Raw genomic sequence first — 22,771 nt, forward strand, 5'->3', positions numbered from 1 at the left:
TGGTACCAGTTGCCTTTATGACATCACCAGTTTGGCCCACAAATCTGGAGTGATGATGTATCAAGGAGTTACTGCCTAGGTCATATATTCTGGGATTTTTTTAAAATTAAAAAAAATTGCATTTTCAAAAACAGGAACAAAGAGCATATTTAACCCCCTCCCCTCCCCCGTCCCACTTACAACTTCATACCAAATACAGCATGTATACATATACCATATGACTTCCCTTCCATCCTTTTCCTGGTTTCTTTTGCTTTTCTACTGCTCCACGTAATCCACGTCTTTTTAATCATCCAGTTTGTTATCTATTAAAAACTCTATCTGCTGGATTCAGGTAGGTAGCCGTGTTGGTCTGACGCAGTCGAAATATATATATAAAAATAAATAAATTGTCCAGTAGCACCTTAGAGACCAACTAAGTTTGTTCTGGGTATGTGCTGGTCCCAGGAGCTAACCGAGAGGCGAGATCCGAGTCCAGTCTGAGGTCGATGGTGCAGTATGGAGGCTGTCCGTCATAGCTGTAGCTGGGTCCGAGGTGGGGAGTCGGGTGGGGTTGGGAACTCTGGCAGGAGAGCAGGACAGGGTGCAGGCAGGAACTGGCTACGAACAACGTTGCTCCCGCAACCTGGGACTGGGGCTGGCTGGCTGGCTTTTATCTGCCTCGAGGCATAGGGCGTCCCCGGTCCACAGGTGACTCGCCTCTGCTGGCCTGGAGGTGAGCACTCCTCCTGTGGGAACTTAGTTCCCTCTGCCTCTCTGCCCTGAGCCTCTGCAGCTCAGGAGAGGCTGGAGGGTTAGCAGACCCAGAGGCAACCTCAGCTTCCCCTGAGGGGCTGAGAGTGGAACACCTGCAGGCAATGGGTCCTCCATCACCTCAGGGGCCAGAGCAGACTCAGCTGGTGCCTGCACCTGAGGATCCAGCACAGGTGAGGACCCTTCAGGCTCATGCCCCAGCCCCAGGCTCAGCTGGTTCTGGAGGCGGGGACTCCTGTGCAGGCTGAGATTCCTCAGGTTCAGCCTCTGAGTCCGAATCCCAGGCCATCTCAGGGTATAAGCTTTCATGTGCATGCACACTTCTTTCTCAGGAGTGCAGTAGGAGATGGGTGATTGACTCAATGGGTATGGTAAACCTGTTGAAGACTGTTAATGACTGCAGTTTATTACTAAACTGAAAACTATGGAGATACCTGGTCTTAATAGAGATATTGGATTCCTGCCTTATTGCATATGCTTATCATCTGCATACTATCCCTTGCTTTTTCCTATAGGACTAATTGCAGTCATTAACAGTCGTCAATAGGTTTACCATACCCACTGAGTCAATCACCCATCTCCTACTACCCTTCTGAGAAATACCCCACCCCACCCTCCCACTATATATAAGGGTCTGGTGTCTTCCATTTCAGTGTATCTGAAGAAGTGTGTATGCACACTGTAATGGTTATAAGGGGGTTGCTCGTGCGTAAGTTGCCGCCACTCCTGGCTAGGTTGCCTGGTTGAACCCTTTCTCTTGCACTCGTGGCTGTCTCGGTCGCTGGCAGAATCCGTCAGTGGGCGTTTCTTAAACTTCTTCCAGCAAAGAAGTTCTTTGACGCCAAGTCTCCTCCTACTCTCCCTGCGCGGAAGTTTTATATATTGTATCTGCTGGATTTAATCGAGACCTGCTAAGCTATGTACAGTGGTACCTCAAGTTAAGAACTTAATTTGTTCTGGAGGTCTGTTCTTAACCTGAAACTGTTCTTAACCTGAGATACCACTTTAGCTAATGTGGTCTTCTGCTGCCACTGTGCCACCGCGGCACAATTTCTATGCTCATCCTGAAGCAAAGTTCTTAACCTGAGGTACTATTTCTGGGTTAGCGGAGTCTGTAACCTGAAGTGTCAGTAACCTGAGGTACCACTGTATTTGTCTATACTAGTTCTTAAAGTATTCAGTAAACATTATTCATCCCTCCTTATATTCCTCATCTTCGTTTTCTCTTATCCTATTCGCCAGACCAGCCGGTTCAGCATATTTGAACATTTTATACTGCCATTCTTCCTTGGTGGGTACTAGACATGTTCTTCACCTTTGTGCCAATAAGGCTCTAGGATACGGGTAAAACTTGCTTTATTTCTCTTTGGACATGTCTACACCATAAGCCAATATTGGTCTTATGCAAGTTTACCTAGCAAGGCTTCCCACCAAATATCCCAGGAATTCTAACTGGGGTGGGGGGCATGAGGCATCCCTTCAGAGTGCCAGTTCCCAAAGTTCCCTGGGGAGAAGCAGGGACAGTAAAGCTACTTTAAGTCTGTGCTATAGATTTGCCCTTGGAAGGGTAAAAGGGTAGAAGAGTATTGGGAAATGATCTATAATGAATTGAAAAAAATGTTTAAAATACCCCCCCCCAAAAAAAACCCCCAGAGTCCTTTCTGTTGGGGATAATTCAGACTGAAGTTCCCAGGTGTCAAAAAAGGTTATTTATGTATGCCACTACTGCGGCTGAATCGGAATCCCAGGCCATCACACCGAGGGAGCCGGCGTACAGCTTCCGGATCATGGGGCCAGCATGACTAAGCCGCTTCTGGCAAACCAGAGCAGTGCATGGAAACACCGTTTACCTTCCCGCCAGAGTGGTACCTATTTATCTACTTGCACATTGACGTGCTTTCGAACTGCTATGTTGGCAGGAGCAGGGACCGAGCTCACCCCGTCGCGGAGTTCACCCCGTCGCGGGGATTCGAACCGCCAATGTTCTGATCAGAAAGTCCTAGGCTCTGTGGTTTAACCCACAGCGCCACCCGCGTCCCAGTAGGTTCCTTGGCAAAACGAGTACGTTTAGCCTAGCAACCGTTGTTAGGGAGGAAACAACTTTAAGTAACTGCTATTGGAGAAGAGCCCTCTGTCACTTCATTGTGACATGGGGCCGACAAAAGAGATGCTGCGGGAAGGAGCCCTCCCCTCCCGGTCCCTAGGCACCAGGTAAGAAGTCCCAATGCCTCTCTCGGGCAGCTCTGAGACAGCGTCTCCATAAACGCTCAGCAAGAATGACGAGTGAGGACAAGAAGCAGTTTGAGATCTCGAACCTCGGCAAAGTAGCCGCTCATGTCCCCGACCTCATAGTTTATGGTGATTTCTCCCAGGAAGTGCCTTTCATTGAGAGCTTTGATGGCGTGTTGCTCTTTGTGGACATTTCAGGTAGGCAAGGGGAGATTGGCGTTGGGAGGGAGGGACGGGAGCAGATTTCGGAGGCACCTGAAAGAAAGAAAGGAAGAGAGTTGAGGGACTTCAAATTGTTGTCCTGATGGGTAAAGGATGCGCAGTCCCTCCATACTGAAAATAAACCCAGCTTCTCAGGTGTTCATATTGCTTCATGCCACCCCAAACTCCTCAGCAGGGCGAGAATCCAGGGGTCCCAGTGCTTTCGCAGAGTTTGGAAATGCAGCAAAGCGGAGACTGTGGTGTCTTTATGACATATGGGTTATTAACACAGATATACAACCTGAGCCTGATGGGGAGGAGTTCAAAGCGTTGCACCCCGAGAGGGTCTCTCGCTTCTCTCATAGGCTTGTATCCAAAACAGAAGCCAGCCATGCATAAAAGCAGTCAGCCCCCAATAATAAAATATTGGGGGGTGGGGGGAAGGGAAGAAAAGAAACCGTCTCCCAAAGTGATGTGAAACCTTCCACCTGCCTTTCCCACTTCCTTCCAACTCAAGCTGTGTTTCATTAATAGCAAGTGCTTACATATCTTAAAGGTTTCACGGCACTGACCGAAAAGTTCAGCATGACCACCAACCTCGACCGCGGTGCTGATGAGCTAACGCTGGCCCTTAATAACTATGTGGGAGACATCGTGGAAGGTAAGCAGAGCAACCTGAATGCCAAGACCCCGTGACCTTGCAGTTCTCTAGTAGATAATGAGTACACGTACACAAGTATTTTGGTTTTTTATATATTTCTTATTTTTACCAACCACCAAAACACAAACAGTGAAACCCCCCAGGCGGCTGATACATTGGGTATACAATATTCAGTAATATACATATTCAATAATATACATATTCAATAATGTTCAATAATAACATTCAAATTAACCATATGTACACTTCCATATACCTTAACACTCCTCCCTCCACAAGGTTTATTTTAATTGCCCCAAATTGTTCAAACCTACTCAAATAATTCAGTATCTTCTCAAACCAATCCTCTTTCACACTGACCTCAAACCCTTTCATTCTATGTATCTTCACAGTTAGGCATTCTAAAATTATATTATTCAGTTTTTTCCTCCATTGGTTCACCCCTAGCTCTTTGGTATTTCCCCAATTACTCACTATAGCCTGTCTGGCTGCAATTACCATCAATTTTACCCATTTGCATTCCTCTTTTGTTTTTAACTCGGTAACCGTACTACTCAGGGTAATGAGAACCATTAATTTAGTTATTTCCACGTTCCTTCCCACAATTCTCGATATTTCTATACCAATCTGTTAACAAAATTCATTAACTAATGGACAATCCCACCACATATGACTGTACATTCCCATCACTCCACATTTTGGTTTACGGGTTCAAATAGGCCACAACATTATTGGTTACAGATGTAAGCGGTTTGGCTTATGCATTGGGGTGCAGCCACGCTATATCTTGACTCCTGCCCGTCTGCAGGGCATCCAACTAAGGGTAAACCACCAACAGAGCCCTATTGTTGGGAAACTGTGTACGTGCAGCTACTCACACAGAGTCAATTAAGGTTTGGAAGACAGCCAGAAGGCAATCTGAAGGAGTAAGTCTGCCTGGTGATAACAGAGACATGGAGACAGCTCCCTGATTGGTCAAGCTCTCTCAAGGGAGTGATAATTATTGGCCTACTAACTGGAATGTGTTTGTTCAGGAGTTCAGAGGTTCAGAGTTCTGTGTCAGTGTAGGAGTTGTAAGTCGTGTATAGGAGAGCAAGCTAAAGATCTGTGTTCTGTTCCTGTAAATAGTCCACTGTATATAATAGACACCTAACTACAAGTTCCTGCTTCCAGCTTTGTCTATCCTGTCTGCAGCCAAGTCGCCAATTGCTTCCGTGGATTCTGCCCTGACTCTGCTAGGTCTGGCTAAGGTCCTGCAACTAGTCGGAAAGTTGCAAAACACCAAATAGGTTTTGCCAATACCTATGACTTACATCAAATAGGGTGTGCTGGTCCAGAGGGGAGGTTACCGTAGGGTGAGGTCCAGGACCTGAGTCGAGGGTCGGCAGACAGTCCTCCACGGGTGAAGCGGGGTCCACAGCGAGGAGCCGGGCAAGGACAGGAACTCTGGGGGAACAGGACTGGGTGCTGGCCGAAACAGCTCTTCAACGATGTTGCTCCCGCAACCTGGGACCGGGCTGACTGGCTTTTATCTTCTCTGAGGCCAGGGGCGGTCCCGGCCCCCAGGAGACCCGCCTCTCCTGGCCTTAAGGCGAGCACTCATCCTGGGAGAAACCAGTTCCCTTCGCCTCTCTGCCCTGAGCCTCTGCAGCTCAGGAGAGGCTGGAGGGTTACTGGGCCCAGGGGGAGACTCACCTGTAGGCACTGAGTCCTCAACCACCTCTGGAGCCAGAGTGGATACACCTGGTGCCTGCTCCTGAGGATCCGGCACAGGTGCAGGCGCTTCAGAATCAAGGCCCTGCCCCAGTTCAGCCGGCCCTGGAGGCGGGGACTCCTGTGCAGGCTGGGATTCCTCCGGTTCAGCCTCTGAATCGGATTCCCAGGCCATCACATAGGGGCACCCCGAGGGGTCCCTATTGGAGTTGTGGCATGTCCCAAGCCCACATCTGGGCATTGGACAGGATCCACACCTCCGGATCCCCTGAACAGGATACCCTTATGAGGAGGGGCAGGCAGAGGCTACAACCTCACATCACAACCCTCACTTTGGTTCCAGAGATATTCTATCGTCCCAGCACTCAGACAGTGTTGGGAAGTGCCAGGCGATCCTGCAAGGGCTAAAATATGGCCAGGACCAATTTTGAGCTGACCTAAGCCCTAAGTAGAAAGTGAAAGATCAGAGGTTGGAATGGGCTTCAGTCGCTGCCACCTTTGTTCAAAGGATTTCTGACATCAGGGCTAGGAGAGACTCCAGCTGAAAAGGTTGGGGCGTTGTTGCCACTGCCAGTCACGACAGGCAATCAAGGGCCAGATGGACCAAAACCTGGACTCCAGGAGTCCAGAAATTGGGGAGCAAGTGGAAGGCACCCCCCTTTTGGCACTGTCCCATGGCTGAGCCCAAGTTCAGAACACTCTCTTGATTGGATCAAGGTTCAAATCTCAGATCATCTTGGGATCATTGAACTCTCCTGAGGGCTCGAGCCTGGATTTTAAACTGGGAATTGTGGCCCACCAGCACCCACAGTTGCTGTAAGGGCGATCGATACTGGTGGACTAATAACAGCCTCTAGTTAATGCCCACAGGGAGGAAAAGCAGCAGAAAGTGGCAGTGCCCTTTCTGGGTTGTAACTTTAGTTGTCTTTCTTTTTTCCTCCTGGTAGGGGCTGAGGTGGGACACGGGTGGCACTGTGGGTTAAACCACAGAGCCTACGACTTGCCGATTAGAAAGTCAGCGGTTCGAATCCCCATGACGGGGTGAGCTCCCGTTGCTTGGTCCCTGCTCCTGCCAACCTATCAGTTCGAAAGCACGTCAAAGTGCAAGTAGATAAATAGGTACCGCTCTGGCGGGAAGGTAAACGGTGTTTCCGTGCGCTGTTCTGGTTCACCAGAAGCAGCTTAGTCATGCTGGCCACATGACCCGGAAGCTGTACGCCGGCTCCCTTGGCCAATAAAGCAAGATGAGCGCCGCAACTCCAGAGTCAGCCATGACTGGACCTAATGGTCAGGGGTCCATTTACCTTTACCTTAGGGGCTGAGGTGGTGAAGTAACCAACCCCAATTTAAAACTTTATACCCTTGTCTGTCTTCTTAAGGTATTAAGAGCACACAGAGAGTTAGAAGAACTGTGAAAGCAATGGAAGCTACTTCTGTAACCCTTCTCCCTTTCTCTTTCCCTTGCAGAGGTGTTGGTGTTTGGAGGTGATGTCTTGAAATTTGCAGGTAGGACCCTTCTGTGGGTGGGTGTCACACCTGTGTGTGTGTGTGTGTGTGCTTTCAATTGTATGTTTCACAAATCCAAGTCTTTCTTCTTCTTTTGTATATAATTTTTATTAAATTTTCTATTTTACAATTTAAAGTACTCATTTATACATCCTTAAGATATCAATGACTTCCTTTCTTCTTTTTCCATGGTTCGTTTGACATATCATAAATCCCTGCATATTTTACAAAAACTAAACCATTCAGTATTCCATTACTTCATCCACCAAAACTTATTTACACTGTTGAATTCATCTTAGTGCTGCTAGCGTTTTCAACTGTACACAATTCAATATATTCAACAAATGTTTTCCACTCTTCTCTAAACCTATGTTCTTCTTGTTCTCTTATTCTATATGTTAAGTCTGCAAGCTGCGCATATTCTGTCAACTTAAGTTGCCTTTCTTCGTTGGTTGGGACCTCAATCATTTTTCCACTTTTGAGCTAATGAAACATGGGCTGCAGTAGTGACATGCATAAATAACCTTTCCTGACCCCTGGGAATTTCAGTCACAAATCCAAGTCTTTCTGAAGGAACGTCTCCACCTTCAGCATTCAGCCCAGACACTGAAATCCAATGCTGAGGGCCTTCTGGGGATTCCCTCACTGTGAGAAGTGAGGTTACAGGGAATCAGGCAGAGGGCCTTCTCGGTAGTGGTGCCCACCCTGTGGAATGCCCTCCCATCAGATGTCAAGGAAATAAACACCTATCTGACTTTTAGAAGACATCTGAAGGCAGCCCTGTTTAAGAAAGTTTTTAATGTTTGATGTTTCATCACATTATTATTATTATTATTATTATTATTATTATTAATGTTTTGTTGGGAGCCGCCCAGAGTGGGTGAGGAAACCCAGCCAGATGGGGTGGGGTATAAATAAATTATTATCATCATAATTATTATTGTTATTCTCTCTGGCTTTTGTAGGGGATGCATTGCTGGCACTCTGGAAGGTAGAGAGATGCCATATAAATGATATCATCACTCTGGCTCTGAAATGTAGCTTCAGCATCCAGCAAGAGTACGGGGTTCGTGATACAGAGGTGGGACTGGAACTTCGCGTTAAGATAGGTACTTCATCCTCCTCTACATGGAGCTCAGAGCCTGTGATGTGTGGAAAGTCGAAATGTGTGCCTCTGCCTGAGAGAGACAGGAGCACAGACTGGCACAGCAAGGCAGGAACACTCAGGGGTTCTTGCTATAATTTCCCCCTGGTTCTTCTTCTTCTTTAGCGATCACTCTTAGCCGAGTAAGATTGTCTTCCATGAACATGGTTTTAACAGTGAGTCTGCAAGTGATTGTGGAGGCCAATTTTGGATCCACACGTCCTTCCATCGTGGAGACATAGGTTTCTGGGCGGGAGTTGATTATGGTGAGGGTTTGCCAAATGTGCCTTTCTCTTTGCACGTTTCTCCCTTTCATCCAGAGTTTGAGCGTCTTCAAAGCCCATGACACCTTTGGTAAAGGCTGTTGCGTGTTCAGACCCAGAGACCTCCCCCCTAAATAAATTCACACTTGACTCAAATGTTAGTTTTGGTCTTTGGCAGAATTTAGGCCACAAATTTATTGATTACAGAAGGTGAGTGGTTGCATAGGCTCTGATTCGACTAGCTCCCTGCACCCTTGCAGGTAGCACTGACCCAGGGCACCAGCATAGGTCAGCCAAGGGTGAACACCTGGGTAGGCAAAAAGCCGAGAACAGACTATGTTCACCACCCAGATGCCCCCCTGGCCTCAGGCACGGGCACAACCCCCTCTCAGGAGTTGACCAAACCAAGTATTAATGGAATACCCTTCACATAGGGATGGCGAGAGCGTTCTCCCATCCCTATCACCTGAACCAGAGCCTATCCGCAACCTTACAAGTTGCGACGATTTGCTGTGTGGCAGGTGAAACCCAAACGGCAACAGCCGATCAGCCAAGTGGGGAAAATTCCTGCCATGCCCCTGTCCCAATGACAGATGACACACGACGGCATAGCAAGGTCAAGCGCAAAGCCCTAAAAGTAGGGAGAGGTGGGCAGGTGATCTGAATGCACGGGCCGAAAGAGGAAGCTCTGGGTGACGTACATGGGCATAAATAGGTCCCTCGAACCGTTTGGACTGCGTCCCATTGGCCAGATTGAACCCAACATTGAGGGACCTACCAACTGGGTGTTGTGGCTGACCAATCTTACCCACCCACAACACAGGTGGTCAGTCTCCAGGTCTCACCGCAACACATACCCTCTTTTAGGGAGGACATGATTTCTCCAATTGGAGCGCTCGCAGGCCAGAGAGCCAGTGTGGTGTAGTGGTTAAGAGTGGTAGTCTCTAATCTGGGGAACCGGGTTCGCGTCTCCGCTCCTCCACATGCAGCTGCTGGGTGACCTTGGGCCAGTCACACTTCTTTGAAGTCTCTCAGCCCCACTCACCTCACAGAGTGTTTGTTGTGGGGGAGGAAGGGAAAGGAGAATGTTAGCCGCTTTGAGACTCCTTAAAGGGAGTGAAAGGCGGGATATCAAATCCAAACTCTTCTTCTTCTTCTTTCCCAGTTGTCGGTGTTTATACTACATTTTTCTAAACCTCTCTTGTGGACCACTAGCATTACGCTTTCCATTTTAAAGTTCGGAATACAGTAGCTGCTTTGGAAGACGATAACCAGGCATCCACACAACATGACCAGTCCAACTGAGTTGATGTTGAAGAATCATTGCTTTGACACTGGTGGTCTTTGCTTCTTCCAGTACATTGGCATTAGTGTGCCTGTCTTCCCAAGTGATGGGTAAAATTTTTCGGAGACACTGTTGATGGAATCAACCCCTGGTTCTAGCCAGCAGGCAATCCCTCTCACTTAACAGCCATGTATTACACAGAAGTTACCTAAATCTCTTCTATTCCTCCCATGGTCTGCCAGGGCTCATCCACAGTCCCGCTTGTCCTGATGCTTGCCTCCAGGAAAACCAGCTCTTTACTGCGGAATCAGAGCAAACATCGGTTAGGTTTCCCACACATTGGCGTGGGCTCCAGTTCAGTGATAAGGAGCGGCTTTCCCTGGGGAAAGAGGCAGGTTAAAGTCAAAACCGCTAGAAAGCATGGGGTGTGTGGAAAACCTCATGGACCCCTGCAAGGTGTCGACGAGCCTTTACTTAACTGTTCATTTCACAGAGTCTTCTTTCTTTCTGTTAAGTTGTGGGTGAACATATCAGACGACACAGCGATTCTTCAAACAGCTCTTGTATATTCACCGGCCAGAACAGAACTGAACTGAACTGAAGGGTTCAGCCAGCCTGCTTATATAGAGCTCCACTAGAACGCAACAGTAACCATTTTCTGTAACTATCCAATCACTGAACGTCACTTTCAATCCCTTATTTGCATATGTGGACCTGAGTGAAAACTATCTACAGTATCCCCCTGCTGGCCCAGGGTGAGAACTTCAGCACATAACACTTTCTTTGGCGATCACTCGTAGTCGAGTAAGATCGTTTTCCATAAACATGGTTTTAACAATGAGTCCGTAAGTGACCTTGGAGGCCAATTCTGGATCCACACGTCCTTCCACAGTGGGGACATTGGTTTCTGGGCGGGAGCTGATCACGGTGTGGATTTGCCAAGTGTGCCTTCCTCTTAGCACGTTTCTCCCTTGCGTCCTGAGTTCGAGTGTCTTCAAAGCCTTTGGTAAAGGCTGTTCTCCAACTGGAGCACTCACAGGCCAGTGTTTCCCAGTTGTCAGTATTTATGCTACGTTTTTAAAGATTTGCCTTGAGACAGAGTAGCTCCTTGTTCTCCAGACTGTAAGGAGTCATAAGAAGGAAACGTCACGCTGCCATACATCTGGAATTTCCCGGACATACCTGGGCACTGGCCGTCGGAAACAGTGTCCGGGCAGTAATCGCTGAAATGTCTAGGAAACTCCCATGTCAGGTGTTATGTACTGAAGTTCTCACCCTGGGCCAGCAGGGGTATACTGTAGATAGTTATGCAAATAAGGGATTGAAAGTGACGTTCAGTGATTGGATAGTTTTAGAAAGTTGTTACAGTAACGTTGTACTGGAGCTCTATATAAGCAGGCTGACTGAACCCTTCAGTTCAGTTCTGTTCTGGCCTGTGAATAAATAAGAGCTGTTTGAAGAATCGCTGTGTCGTCTGATATGTTCACCCACAACTTAACATCAGGAGTGTAGATTCTGGGGTGAATGTCCTAAAAGTAGCTCAACAACTTTTGTTTCTGGATTTTCACTTTTTGAAATATGGCAACCTAAGGGAAGGGCCAAGTCAGAAAGCATTTTTGATAGACCTAAATCCCCCTCACCCTTAAGACCATTAAGGGAGGAATTGGAAGAACGAAACTGTTCCCACAATAGTAGAGTGGCAAGCTCTAATGAAAGAACACCTTCAGTTGGCAAAGTTATCAGGAAGAGTAAGAAACGACACGAAACAGAGAGTAGATAAGGAATGGAGAATATTTAAAGAATACTTAAAAAATCATTATAAGAATGAAATTCTCTTTGCAGAGCTAGACTGATTTTTGCGTAACAAAAAGTGTAAATAATATTATGTTAGGACATATGAAGATAACTGAATGTAATATGAGGCTGCGTGTTATAAAGGAAAGAATAGACATAGTAAACGATAATTTTTGGAAGTCTTTTTAAAGTTTATTTATAGAAATCTTTTTTTCTTTTTGCTTTCTTTTTACGAAATTGTATTTGTATGAACATAAAAGACAATTTGTTATTATATTCATACAGAATAATTGTATAAAATTATGTACTTTTTTCTCCTTATCTTTTCTTTTTTCTTTTTTCTTCTTTGTTCCAGCTTTTGTATTGAATATTGTTGTATATATAGACTTCTCTTTTTCTAACTGAAACTAATAAAGATAATTAAAAAAAAAAAAAGACCATTAAGTCCCAGCTGCACCACTGACAAGAGGATATGCTATGGCCCTAGATATGGTGGGAATTATATCCATGCAAAATGAACTATTGAATTAATTTCCATTGCCAAGTATGATTTCATGTTATACCTGGGATGCTTAACAAACATCTTTTGCTTCAGCAAATATTATTTCAATCTCCAACTACTGATTTTTGTCCGTGTTGTATGCTGTCCCTTTAGATTTTGTTTTGTTTATATGTTTTCATTCATGCATTCTCCCCATTGTTAATCTAGCCATTTGTGTGAGGTGTTCAAATGGATTACGATGTTGTACCTTTCTCCAGGACTATCTGCGGGTCACATCTCAAAAGTTGTGGTCGGAGACAACAGGCACCAGTATTTCCTGGTAATCGGCCGGGCAGTGGATGAAGTGCGGTTGGCCCAGAACTTGGCGAAAGCAAGTGAAATTATCCTGTCACCAAATTGCTGGGAGCTCTGTGACCGGAAATTAATTGAGGTGGAAAAAATCAAAGATGAGCGAGCTGTCAAGGTGGGTGAGTGCCGGCGGTGGACAACACACTTGCCGCTGCCTGTTGTGGCATCCTTTCTCTCTACCCAAAGGTTAAACTTCTAATAACTTACCGTATTTTTCGCTCTATAAGACGCATTTTCCCCCTCTTAATATCTAAGGGGAAATGTCTGTGCGTCTTATGGAGCAAATGTGTGGTCCCTGGGGCTTGGGGGGGGGGGACCCGGCCTTCCCTCGCCAGCCCCGACAAGCTCTGGGAGAAGCGGGAAGGCTGCGCACAGCCTTTCCGCCGCTCCTCGACCTGTTCTTTGTGCTTGGCAGTGGCTTTCACGGGGCTGGCGGTGAGAGAAGCTCAGCTTTCCCCACTGCCAGCCCCACAAGCGAAAGGAACCCGAGGCTATTGGGAGAGCGAGAGGGGTCGGTGCGCACCAACCCCTCTCACTCTCCAGATAGCCACCTGAAGCCTCCAGAGCGCTCCGGTGCGCACCGACCCCTCTCGCTCTCCAGGCTTCAAAGATAGCCGCCTGAAACCTCCGGAGCGCAGCGGGAGCTCCCGCTGTGCTCTGGAGGCTTTGGGTTCCTTTCGCTGAAGGTTAGGTGCCCCTTCTGCCAAGGCGCAGTGCCCCTTCAGCTAAGCGGGAGGAGAAATGGAATGGGCTCCGTTTCTCCTGCCGCTTCGCTGAAGGGGCGCTGCGCAGAGAGGGGGAGAATTTTTTTTCTTGTTCTCCCCCTATGCGTCCTATGGTCGGGTGCGTCCTATAGAGCGAAAAATACGGTAATTAGAAATACTTGCAAGTACCAGATTGGCTTAGGATTTAAATATGTGATGTTATAGAATAATATGTTTAAGGTTATTATGAAAAGAAAGAAAGATGTTACTTGATTAAGTAAATTTTATAAGAAATTAGTTTTGGAAAACCGTCACAATGATATACATTGAAACTCAGCCAGGGGGACTCGAGGAAGTCACTTAATAATGTCAACAAAAGAGGAATTATTACAGGTAGGATTTATGTTTGTTTGCTTGTTTATAAATTTGGAAATCAATAAAAAAATTGGAAAAAAAGAAAAACAAAGTTTAAACTTCTGGTGGAGGAAATAGAACATGGCTGAGTTCCAGATCCTTGGTCCTCCCAGGTTAGTGCTGTTTGCTAGAAAAGGCAGCTACTCTCTGTGGTCTTAGGGTTTATCCACACTTACTTTTGGCTCCATTCTTTCCAGGTAGAGGTCCACACTTTAATACTCTGTGACCAAGCATTTGTTGTTGTTGCTGCTGCTGCTGTTTGCCCTGAGCTTTCCCTGCAAAAGCCCACTCTTTAAAGCTGAATCAGAACAAGTGTCAATTCGGGTTTCCCACAGATTGCTGTTTGTTCCAATTGTGCTTTAAAGAGCAGATTATCACGGGGAAAGATCCAGAGCGGAAAAAAGGACACAGAGCTTTAAATCACAGAGCATGCCTGGAAAGAGCGGAGGAAAGGTTAGTGTGAGTAAGCCCTTCGTCTAGGGTCTTTCCCACACCAATGAAGCTGGAGAGTGAACCTGGAACCTTCCGCATTCAGGGCATTGTGCTCTTCTACATATATGGGGAATGGCTTCTCTGTTGAAGGCAACTCTTGAAAAATGGAGGATTCCACGCACAGAATCAGAAGGAGAATTTTTCACTAGCAGTAGCAATTCCTCCCATCACAGTGTGATGTTTTACTTCTGTGTGCAACTGGGGGAGCAGAATGTATTCTCCAGGGAGGGATGAAATCATTGCAAGGCCACCCAGAGGGTTGATGGTCCTGGCGCAGGTGTGTTGTTGAAGCTCTGCAATTCCTCACCTGCTCATCCTCCTAGCCCTGGGAACAAGGAGAGTGATAGAGGGCGCTTCATACAGGAACAGGGATTGTGTTGTCCTTCTCCCAATCCCAACCACCTCCTGGCAGAGCTTCTTTCTGTTCCCAGGGCTCAGCCTCGCAGGTGTTCTGGTTGTAGCTTTCCCCACTAACTCAGAAGGGAAGTATTCCTCCCTTAGCTAGGGTTGCCACCTTTGGTCAGGCAAGATAAAGGACAGGTTGGGCAAAATATGGGACAGGGACAGGGACAGGGACAGGGACAGGGACAGGGACAGGGACAGGGACAGGGACAGGGACAGGGACAGGTCTGTGGGGGCAGTGGCGTAGCGTGGGTTGTCAGCACCCGGGGCAAGGCAAGTAATTTGCACCCCCTAACCCGTGGGACGCAGGTGGCGCTGTGGGTTAAAGCCTCACGCCTAGGGCTTGCCGATCGAAAGGTCGGCGGTTCGAATCCCTGCGGTGGGGTGCGCTCCCGCTGCTCGGTCCCAGCGCCTGCCAACCTAGCAGTTCGAAAGCACCTCCGGGTGCAAGTAGATAAATAGGGACCGCTTACCAGCAGGAAGGTAAACGGCGTTTCCGTGTGCGGCTCTGGCTCTGGCTCTGGCTCTGGCCAGAGCAGCGATGTCACGCTGGCCACGTGACCCGGAAGTGTCTCCGGACAGCGCTGGCCCCTGGCCTCTTAAGTGAGATGGGCGCACAACCCCAGAGTCTGTCAAGACTGGCCCGTACGGGCAGGGGTACCTTTACCTTTTTACCTTTAACCCGTGGATTTGCGCCCCCTAACCCTAACCCCCAGATGTTGCGCCCGGTGCGGCCGGCCCCCCCTGCACCCCCACGCTACGCCACTGTGTGGGGGAAACTGGGGGGGGGGGCTGAAATTACATTACGTAGTGCAGAAATGACTTCAGAGCAATGCATTGCAGTGACATACAAGGTTTACAGTGGGGGGAAAACAACCAAAAGCATTTATGATTTGCAACTGTAAGAAAAATACTGCCTATTACATGTGTAAAGGTAAAGGTACCCCTGATCATTAGGTCCATTCGCGGATGACTCTGGGGTTGTGACACTCATCTTGCTCTATAGGCCTAGGAGCCGGCGTTTGTCCGCAGACAGCTTCCGGGTCATGTGGCCAGCATGACCAAGCTGCTTCTGGCGAAACCTGAACAGCGCACGGAAACATTGTTTACATTCCCACTGGAGCGGTACCTATTTATCTACTTGCACTTTTTGGTGTGCTTTCGAACTGCTAGGTTGGCAGGAGCTGGGACCGAACAATGGGAGCTCACCTTGTCGCAGGGATTCGAATTGCCGACCTTCCGATCGGCATGCCCAAGGCTAAGTGGTTTAGACCACAGCGCCACCTGCTTCCCTCCTATTACATGTATAAAGGTAAAGGTAAAGGTACCCCTGCCCCTACGGGCCAGTCTTGACAGACTCTGGGGTTGTGCGCCCATCTCACTTAAGAGGTCAGGGGCCAGCGCTGTCCGGAGACACTTCCGGGTCACGTGGCCAGCGTGACATCGCTGCTCTGGCGAGCCAGAGCCGCACACGGAAACGCCGTTTACCTTCCCGCTGGTAAGCGGTCCCTATTTATCTACTTGCACCCGGAGGTGCTTTCGAACTGCTAGGTTGGCAGGCGCTGGGACCGAGCAGCGGGAGCGCACCCCGCCGCAGGGATTCGAACCGCCGACCTTTCGATCGGCAAGCCCTAGGCGCTGAGGCTTTAACCCACAGCGCCACCTGCGTCCCATGTATTACATGTATAGCTGGGCTTAAAAATCATACTGGTGCTGAACAGGGTTGGGACATGAGGAGACAGATAAGGGGAGAATGTGATGGTAATTTGCATCCAAGGAAATGTACTTGGGGTCTCGTGGTGCGGGGAGAGATTAATGTTGGGAAGTTGACTGACAAAGGTCATATCTGGCAGAAACAGGGGTGAAGATGGTTAAACAGCTGTAATTCTGTTTGCCAGGTTCGATACATTAGAAATACCCTGGATTTTGACACTGAGGAGTTCTTTGATAGATGCACACAGTACCTGTACCAAAACCGCATCTGTGACAATTTCGGTGAGTTCTTTGGCTATTCTAAGATGTCTAGAAAGAGGTCCATAGATGTCCCTTGAAGGGGTGCTGGGCTGGAGCAAGTCATATGGTGGGGGCTCCCATTCTCATTTTCTGCAGGCGAAATCTGCTTCCCAGTGTGAACCAGAAGGCAAAGGCACCAATAATAGGGAAGAGCCCTAAAATACATTAAATAAGTGCTACGGAGTGAACCTGAAACTATATGCATACAAAGCACATGTCATATCATTGCTAAGTACTTTTATTTTTTATATATATATAATATTTTATTAGGTTTTAACAATAACAAGGTTATAAAACAACAAATAAAAGAGACACAAGAAAAATACATAAACACAAAAATACAAAAATACAAAAATACAAACATTTAACATAGGAAAAAGAGGGGGGAAAAACAAAAAACAAAAATCCCTCTTTTTAATTTCTCCTCTTTAGTTAACTTATTTTCCTGACTTCCTCACGCCTCCCTTTTTTGTATTCCATTTAAAAATTGGTTCAGCAAATTCATATCCTGTTAGTTTATCCTTAATTATTTTTCCTCACATATTATAGCTTCAAGTTTTCATCTAATATCACTCCAATCTTGCATTTTACCTTATTACTAGAACCCCTTCATTTCATTTCAATGTCATCAACATTCAAAAATTTTACAATATTTCTGTAAGTAGATTTTAAATTTCTTCCAATCTTCTTCCACCAACTCTTCTCCCTGGTCTCGGATTCTGCCAGTCATTTCCCATTGCTAAGTACTTTTAAAATCTGCATACATTAAAAAAACAACACATTCGGATATTTGGAATTGCATTATACCCATCATTTCTAAGGGTTTACTCACCCTTTGGGATTATCCACACCTCTTTCCCCCAGGGAAAACTGCTCTTTTAGTGCTCATTCGAAGCAAATAGCAATCAGGTTTTCTGCAGATTGAGGTTTGTTCTGATTTAAAGAGTGGGGCTTTCCCAGGGGGCAAGGGGGAAACTGCTTGGACTCATGCCTAGAAAGTGCGAGCCAAGCTGAAAACTGCTTGAAACTGTGCTTTCTAGGCATGGAAACAGAAGCGGAAATGTAGACAAGCTGTAAGACAACACAATTTTTTTCCCTGTCTGTTACACAGATCTGGGTAAGGCCTTCCTTATCTAGATGTTCATAAGTCCTCTGCAGTATCAAACAGTACTATTCACACATGGTAAAACTCAGACTGGGCTATATAAAGGGGTAAAGGGTAAAGGGACCCCTGACCGTTAGGTCCAGTCTTGACCGACTCTGGGGTTGCGGCGCTCATCTCACTTTATTGGTCGAGGGAGCCGCGTACAGCTTCCGGGTCATGTGGCCAGCATGACTAAGCCACTTCTGGCGAACCAGAGCAGCGCATGGAAACGCCGTTTACCTTCCCGCCGGAGCGGTGCCTATTTATCTACTTGCACTTTGACGTGCTTTCGAAGTGCTAGGTTGGCAGGAGCAGGGACCGAGCAACGGGAGCTCACCCCGTCACGGGGATTCGAACCACCGGCCTTCTGATTGGCAAGTCCTAGGCTCTGTGGTTTAACCCACTGCGCCTGCACTACAAATATCAAAGGCAGCAAATTGCCTTCGTAAAGAGCAGAACTTTCAAGAAAGGAGCCAAGCCACAGGTTCAAGTCATACCACACATCAAATGCTTCATGCAATAAATTGCAAATGTAGAAGATTTCCTAGGAAACATATGCCCAGTTTTGAGATGGGGCACAAAGCACCAGTGCTTGAAAGGTGGCAACACAGAGAGACTGTTTCTTTCACGTGCACAGACAGCGCTCATGCAATCATTTTTTGCCCTTGTCAAGGAAAAGAAAGGGCCTCTCGCCATAAGGAAGCTCTAAGGCATTATCCTAAAAAATTTAATCTCCTCCTCAAACACACTCAGACAGACCAAGAAACTCTTAACTCATTCACTTATTCCCTGTGTTCACAGAACAACTCATTTAGTCCAAGATATTACAGAGGGTTAGTCTGTTGCATCAAAAACACCTGAGTCTTTTTACATTTTAAACATTGGTTGGGCATTTCGTTAGTTAATCATAATCATAATCATAATCATAATCATAATCATAATCATAATATATTATTTATACCCTGCCCATCTGGCTGGGTTTCCCCAGCCACTCTGGGCGGCTTCCAACAGAATATTAAAATACAATAATCTATTAAACATTAAAAGCTTCCCTAAACAGGGCTGCCTTCAGATGTCTTCTAAAAGTCTGGTAGTTGTTGTTCTCTTTGACCTCTGGTGGGAGGGCGTTCCACAGGGCGGGTGCCACTACCGAGAAGGCCCTCTGCCTGGTTCCCAGTAACTTGGCTTCTCACAGGGAAGGAACCGCCAGAAGGCCCTCGGCGCTGGACCTCAGTGTCCGGGCAGAAGGTGTAATAGCTGCCTAACATAAATACGTGTGATGCCTAGTGACATATATACATAATGGCTCAAGCAAATGGCACCAGACCCTCCACCACCCCAAAATCACTTAGCGCAGGGATAATCAACTGGCAATTTGTGGAGCTGTAACTGGTCCCCATACATTTTGCGCAGCCCTGCACAAATACGCAGGTGGGTGCATGTGGGCTGCGCATATCGGGAGAAGCTTCCATCCCTGTTCTACACTTTCCTAATCACGTCTTTCTTTCCTCCATGAAAATGCTCTCACCTTTCCTCCCTAGAGATTTTGAGAAATGCCTCTGTGTTGCCTCCAAATGACAAACTGGAGAAGTGTTTGAGAAAATACGTGATGAGGAATATCCTAAAGAAGGTACTTCAGTGCTTGACAGTTGCTTTCTTACTATTACGTGGCGTGTTGCAAACAGGTAGTGCTATTGTCATTCTGTGTGTATTATTTCCCCTAAACAAGACAGACACGACATATATACCGGCCAAGATCTTTTATTTTCTTATTTTTAAATGTTTTATTAACCGTAGTTACATCCATACATCAAAGACATTTTACATACATACAAAGACATTTACATTGATTTACATAGTTTGTAAGTCAAACTCATCAAAATAAAAATTCCATCAAAGAAGTATATATCTTCATAAATTTGAGTTCCCATCCTTCTTAACATCTTTTCACTCTCATAAACTTTATGTATTGAAGTTCTCACCCTGGCCACCAGAAGTATCATGTATATAGTTTTCACTCAGGTCCACATCAGTTAATTTAGGTGGGAAGCCCTGGGTAGTTGTTACAATGTTGACAGCTGGCTGCCTATAAAAGCAGGCCGGCTGAGCTGTTTGCTGTTCAGTTCCAGCTTACTACAGTGGTGCCCCGCAAGACGAATGCCTCTCAAGATGAAAAACCCGCTAGATGAAAGGGTTTTCCGCTTTGGAGGCGCTTCACAAAACGAATTTCCTATGGGCTTGCTTCGCAAGACGAAAATGTCTTGCGAGTTCCTGCAGGGTTTTTTTCTCCCCCCCCCCTTTTTCTAAGCCGCTAAGCCGCTTATCTGCTTATCTGCTAAGCCGAAAAGCCGCTAAAAGCTGCTAAAAGCCGCTAATAGCGCTAATCCGCTAATCCGTCAGTGGGCTTGCTTCGCAAGACAAAAAAACCGCTAGACGAAGAGACTCGCGGAACGGATTCTTTTCGTCTTGCGAGGCACCACTGTATAAAGAACCACTTGGAGAAATCTCTGTGTCGTCTGCTATGTCCACCTACTATTTAATATAAACCTATTACCTAAATCTGTCAGCAAAATCATAATAAAATATGAATATACATCTATGCATATATATCTGTTTTAACCCATTTAACCTTTATTTACAGAGCTTATTCAAAAGCTGCTACCGAATTCAGATTGCGACGCTTACTTTTAAAGTAACTCTTTAGAGGTTTCCAGTTATCAGTGAACTCTTTTCACTCGGGGTCCCAAATTTCAGCTGTGACACCAAAATCCAGCACCTCCCGTGCTCCATCCTAAACCATAGTTCTGGCCTCCCCCATGGCGCCACACCCACACCAACCCAACCCAACTGATCTTGCTCCCCTAAGATCTGCTTCTGCCTCTCCTCATCACTTACACCTTCATGGAAAAGTCATCACAGTCCATCCTGTTTTTCAGATTTTTAAAAAAATGCTTTTTATTGATGTTTCGTTTAATACAAACAAACAAAATACAGTAAAATTCCACAATCATTTCCCCACCTTCTTTCCCCACACTCTGCTGAGGGTTGACTTCCTTCCCTCCCTTCAACAGGTTTTCTTATGTCAGTTACTTTTCTACAGTTTCTTATTGTATCCAATCCTATCTACATCGTAAGATTTATTCCAGTCCTGCCAGAGTCTTCAGATTTCTACAGTTATTATTGATGTACTCCATAAATTTACTCCAATCTTTTTGGAATTTTGCTTCTGATTTCGGATTCTACAGGTCAGTTTTGCTAGTTCCACATAATCCACCATCTTCGTCTGCCACTCCTCTATTGTTGGTAATTCTGGTACTTTCCATTTTGGGGCTAACAAAGTTATGGCAGCAGTCGTAGCATACATAAATAACCTTTGATCTGCTTTCTCTATTTCCTCTCCCATCAAGCCTAGCAAGAAAGCTTCCGGCTTTTTCGGGAAAGTGTATTTAAATATCTTTTTCAATTCGTTTTAAATCTGTTCCCAAAACTGTTTCATTTTCTCACATGTCCACCACATGTGATAAAAATCTCCATCTTTATCTTTGCATTTCCAACATGTCTTACTCCTCATCCTGTACATTCTCCTGTCCTGTTTTTCAGATCGATGACAACCAGCCCCTGGAATATTTATCAGAGCTTCGACCTGTGACGATTGTCTTTGTGAATTTGCAGTTTGACGAAAGCGCCAACACTCACCATCTCTGTAAGGCCATCCAGGATGCCAACACGAAGATCGCGGCGATCATATACCCGCTCAGTGGCAAGATTAACAAGGTCTTCATGTTTGACAAAGTGAGTCTCCTGCAGGCATGGTCCTTATTAGCAAAGCATGGCGAGAGTTGGGGTTGGCACGGATCACTGTAGGATGGAAGGTCCTACAGACATTCTTTATATGATATACTCATGTCATCAGGGTAGCTGTGGGCACTTTTGAGCTGTGCCCTCAGATAATAATAATAATTTATACCCCACCCATCTGTCCAGGCCTCCCCAGCCACTCTGGGTGGCTCCCAATAGAATATTAAAAGCACGATGAAACATCAAACATTAACAACTTCTCTAAACAGGGCTGCCTTCAGATGTCTTCTAAAAGTCAGATAGTTGTTTATTTCCTTGACATCTGATGGGATGACGTTCCACAGGGCGGGCGCCACTGCTGAGAAGGCCCTCTGCCTGGTTCCCTGTAACCTCACTTCTCGCAGTGAGGGACATGGCTGTCAACTGTCCCCTTTTTTAAAAGGGAAATTCCCTTATTCCGAATAGGATTCCTCGCAAGAAAAGGGAAAAGTTGACAGCTATGGTGAGGGAACCGCCAGGAGGCCCTTGGAGCTGGACCTCAGTGTCCGGGCTGAATGATGGGGGTGGAGACGCTCCTTCGGGTATACTGGGCCGACGCCGTTTAAGGCTTTAAAGGTCGGCACCAACACTTTGAATTGTGATAGGAAACGTACTGAGCGCCAAAGTAGGTCTTTGAGAAATTTTGTTGCAGTCATGTGGTGTGAGTAGCAGGTGATGAAAGCCGCCGAGGCGGCAGTAACGTCGCTGGTAGGGGCACAGTTTTCGGCTAAATTACACCCAGAATTATGAGACATCTCACGAGCTCACGAGATTGTGTGTAATTTGGACATGCGGCAATATTGGCAGCACTCCTCTGCCAGCGGCAAAGGTGGCAGAGCAGGAGGAGAAGTGGGGCTGGTGGCAACAGATATGGTGGAAGTGGTACTTCCTGTATCGCCCAAGCAGTGAAACAGGATGCACCAACCCTTCTGGGATGGCAGAGGTGTCAGTGGCATTGCGTGGCAAGTCCCCTCCCCCATGTGAAATGAAGACACAGGACACATCATTTAAGGTTGATGGGCATAAAAAGGCCACAACTTTATTGATTACAGGAATAGGAAGGTTTTGGCCTTAGGCATTGGCTCCTATCGACTACTTGGCATGGAGACCGGGAAAGGTTATCCACAAGCCGTGGGGGTCCTGTTGAAGTACGCCAACTAGGATCCCATGGGTGTCACTGCTCGGGGGCGTGCCGGAGGCCCTTACCTCCCTAGGTTTCGGACAAGGCAACGCCCCCCGGAGTCCTCTCCCGGACTACCCTTTTCATTGGGGGAAGGTGATGGCGCTTCCTTCCCCCTTCATTTGCATAACAATTAACCCCCTGCCAATGCCTAACCGTCAATACCGAGGAAGTTGTGACGTTTGC

General features: G+C 46.7%; 1 protein-coding gene and 1 long non-coding RNA gene across 5 annotated transcripts in view; one reads left to right on the forward strand and one right to left on the reverse strand.

Moving 5' to 3' along the window:
• Positions 1–2,924: 2,924 nt before the first annotated feature.
• Positions 2,925–22,771, forward strand: part of ADCY10 (adenylate cyclase 10) — a 78,347-nt gene continuing 58,500 nt past the window's right edge. For 2 of the 4 annotated variants that reach the window (XM_079981018.1, XM_079981021.1), the window contains exons 1-9: positions 2,931–3,180; positions 3,740–3,844; positions 7,025–7,063; positions 8,029–8,172; positions 12,309–12,514; positions 16,310–16,406; positions 19,110–19,198; positions 20,210–20,260; positions 21,169–21,360. In XM_079981018.1, coding sequence (XP_079837144.1) covers positions 3,030–3,180; positions 3,740–3,844; positions 7,025–7,063; positions 8,029–8,172; positions 12,309–12,514; positions 16,310–16,406; positions 19,110–19,198; positions 20,210–20,260; positions 21,169–21,360 — 1,074 coding nt within the window. In that variant the 5' untranslated portion in view covers positions 2,931–3,029. Of the gene's footprint in view, positions 3,181–3,739; positions 3,845–7,024; positions 7,064–8,028; positions 8,173–12,308; positions 12,515–16,309; positions 16,407–19,109; positions 19,199–20,209; positions 20,261–21,168; positions 21,361–22,771 lie in introns of all 4 variants that reach the window. The other 2 variants (XM_079981020.1, XM_079981019.1) reach the window with 2 other exon arrangements.
• LOC307218968 overlaps positions 4,054–22,771 on the reverse strand; it is a 326,381-nt gene continuing 307,663 nt past the window's right edge. The window contains exon 4 of the long non-coding RNA XR_013840206.1: positions 4,054–4,154. This is a non-coding gene — a long non-coding RNA (uncharacterized lncRNA). The remainder of the gene's footprint in view (positions 4,155–22,771) is intronic.

The sequence above is a fragment of the Podarcis cretensis genome (assembly GCF_951804945.1).
Source record: "Podarcis cretensis genome assembly, chromosome: 6".
Classification (NCBI taxonomy): Eukaryota; Metazoa; Chordata; class Lepidosauria; order Squamata; family Lacertidae; genus Podarcis; species Podarcis cretensis.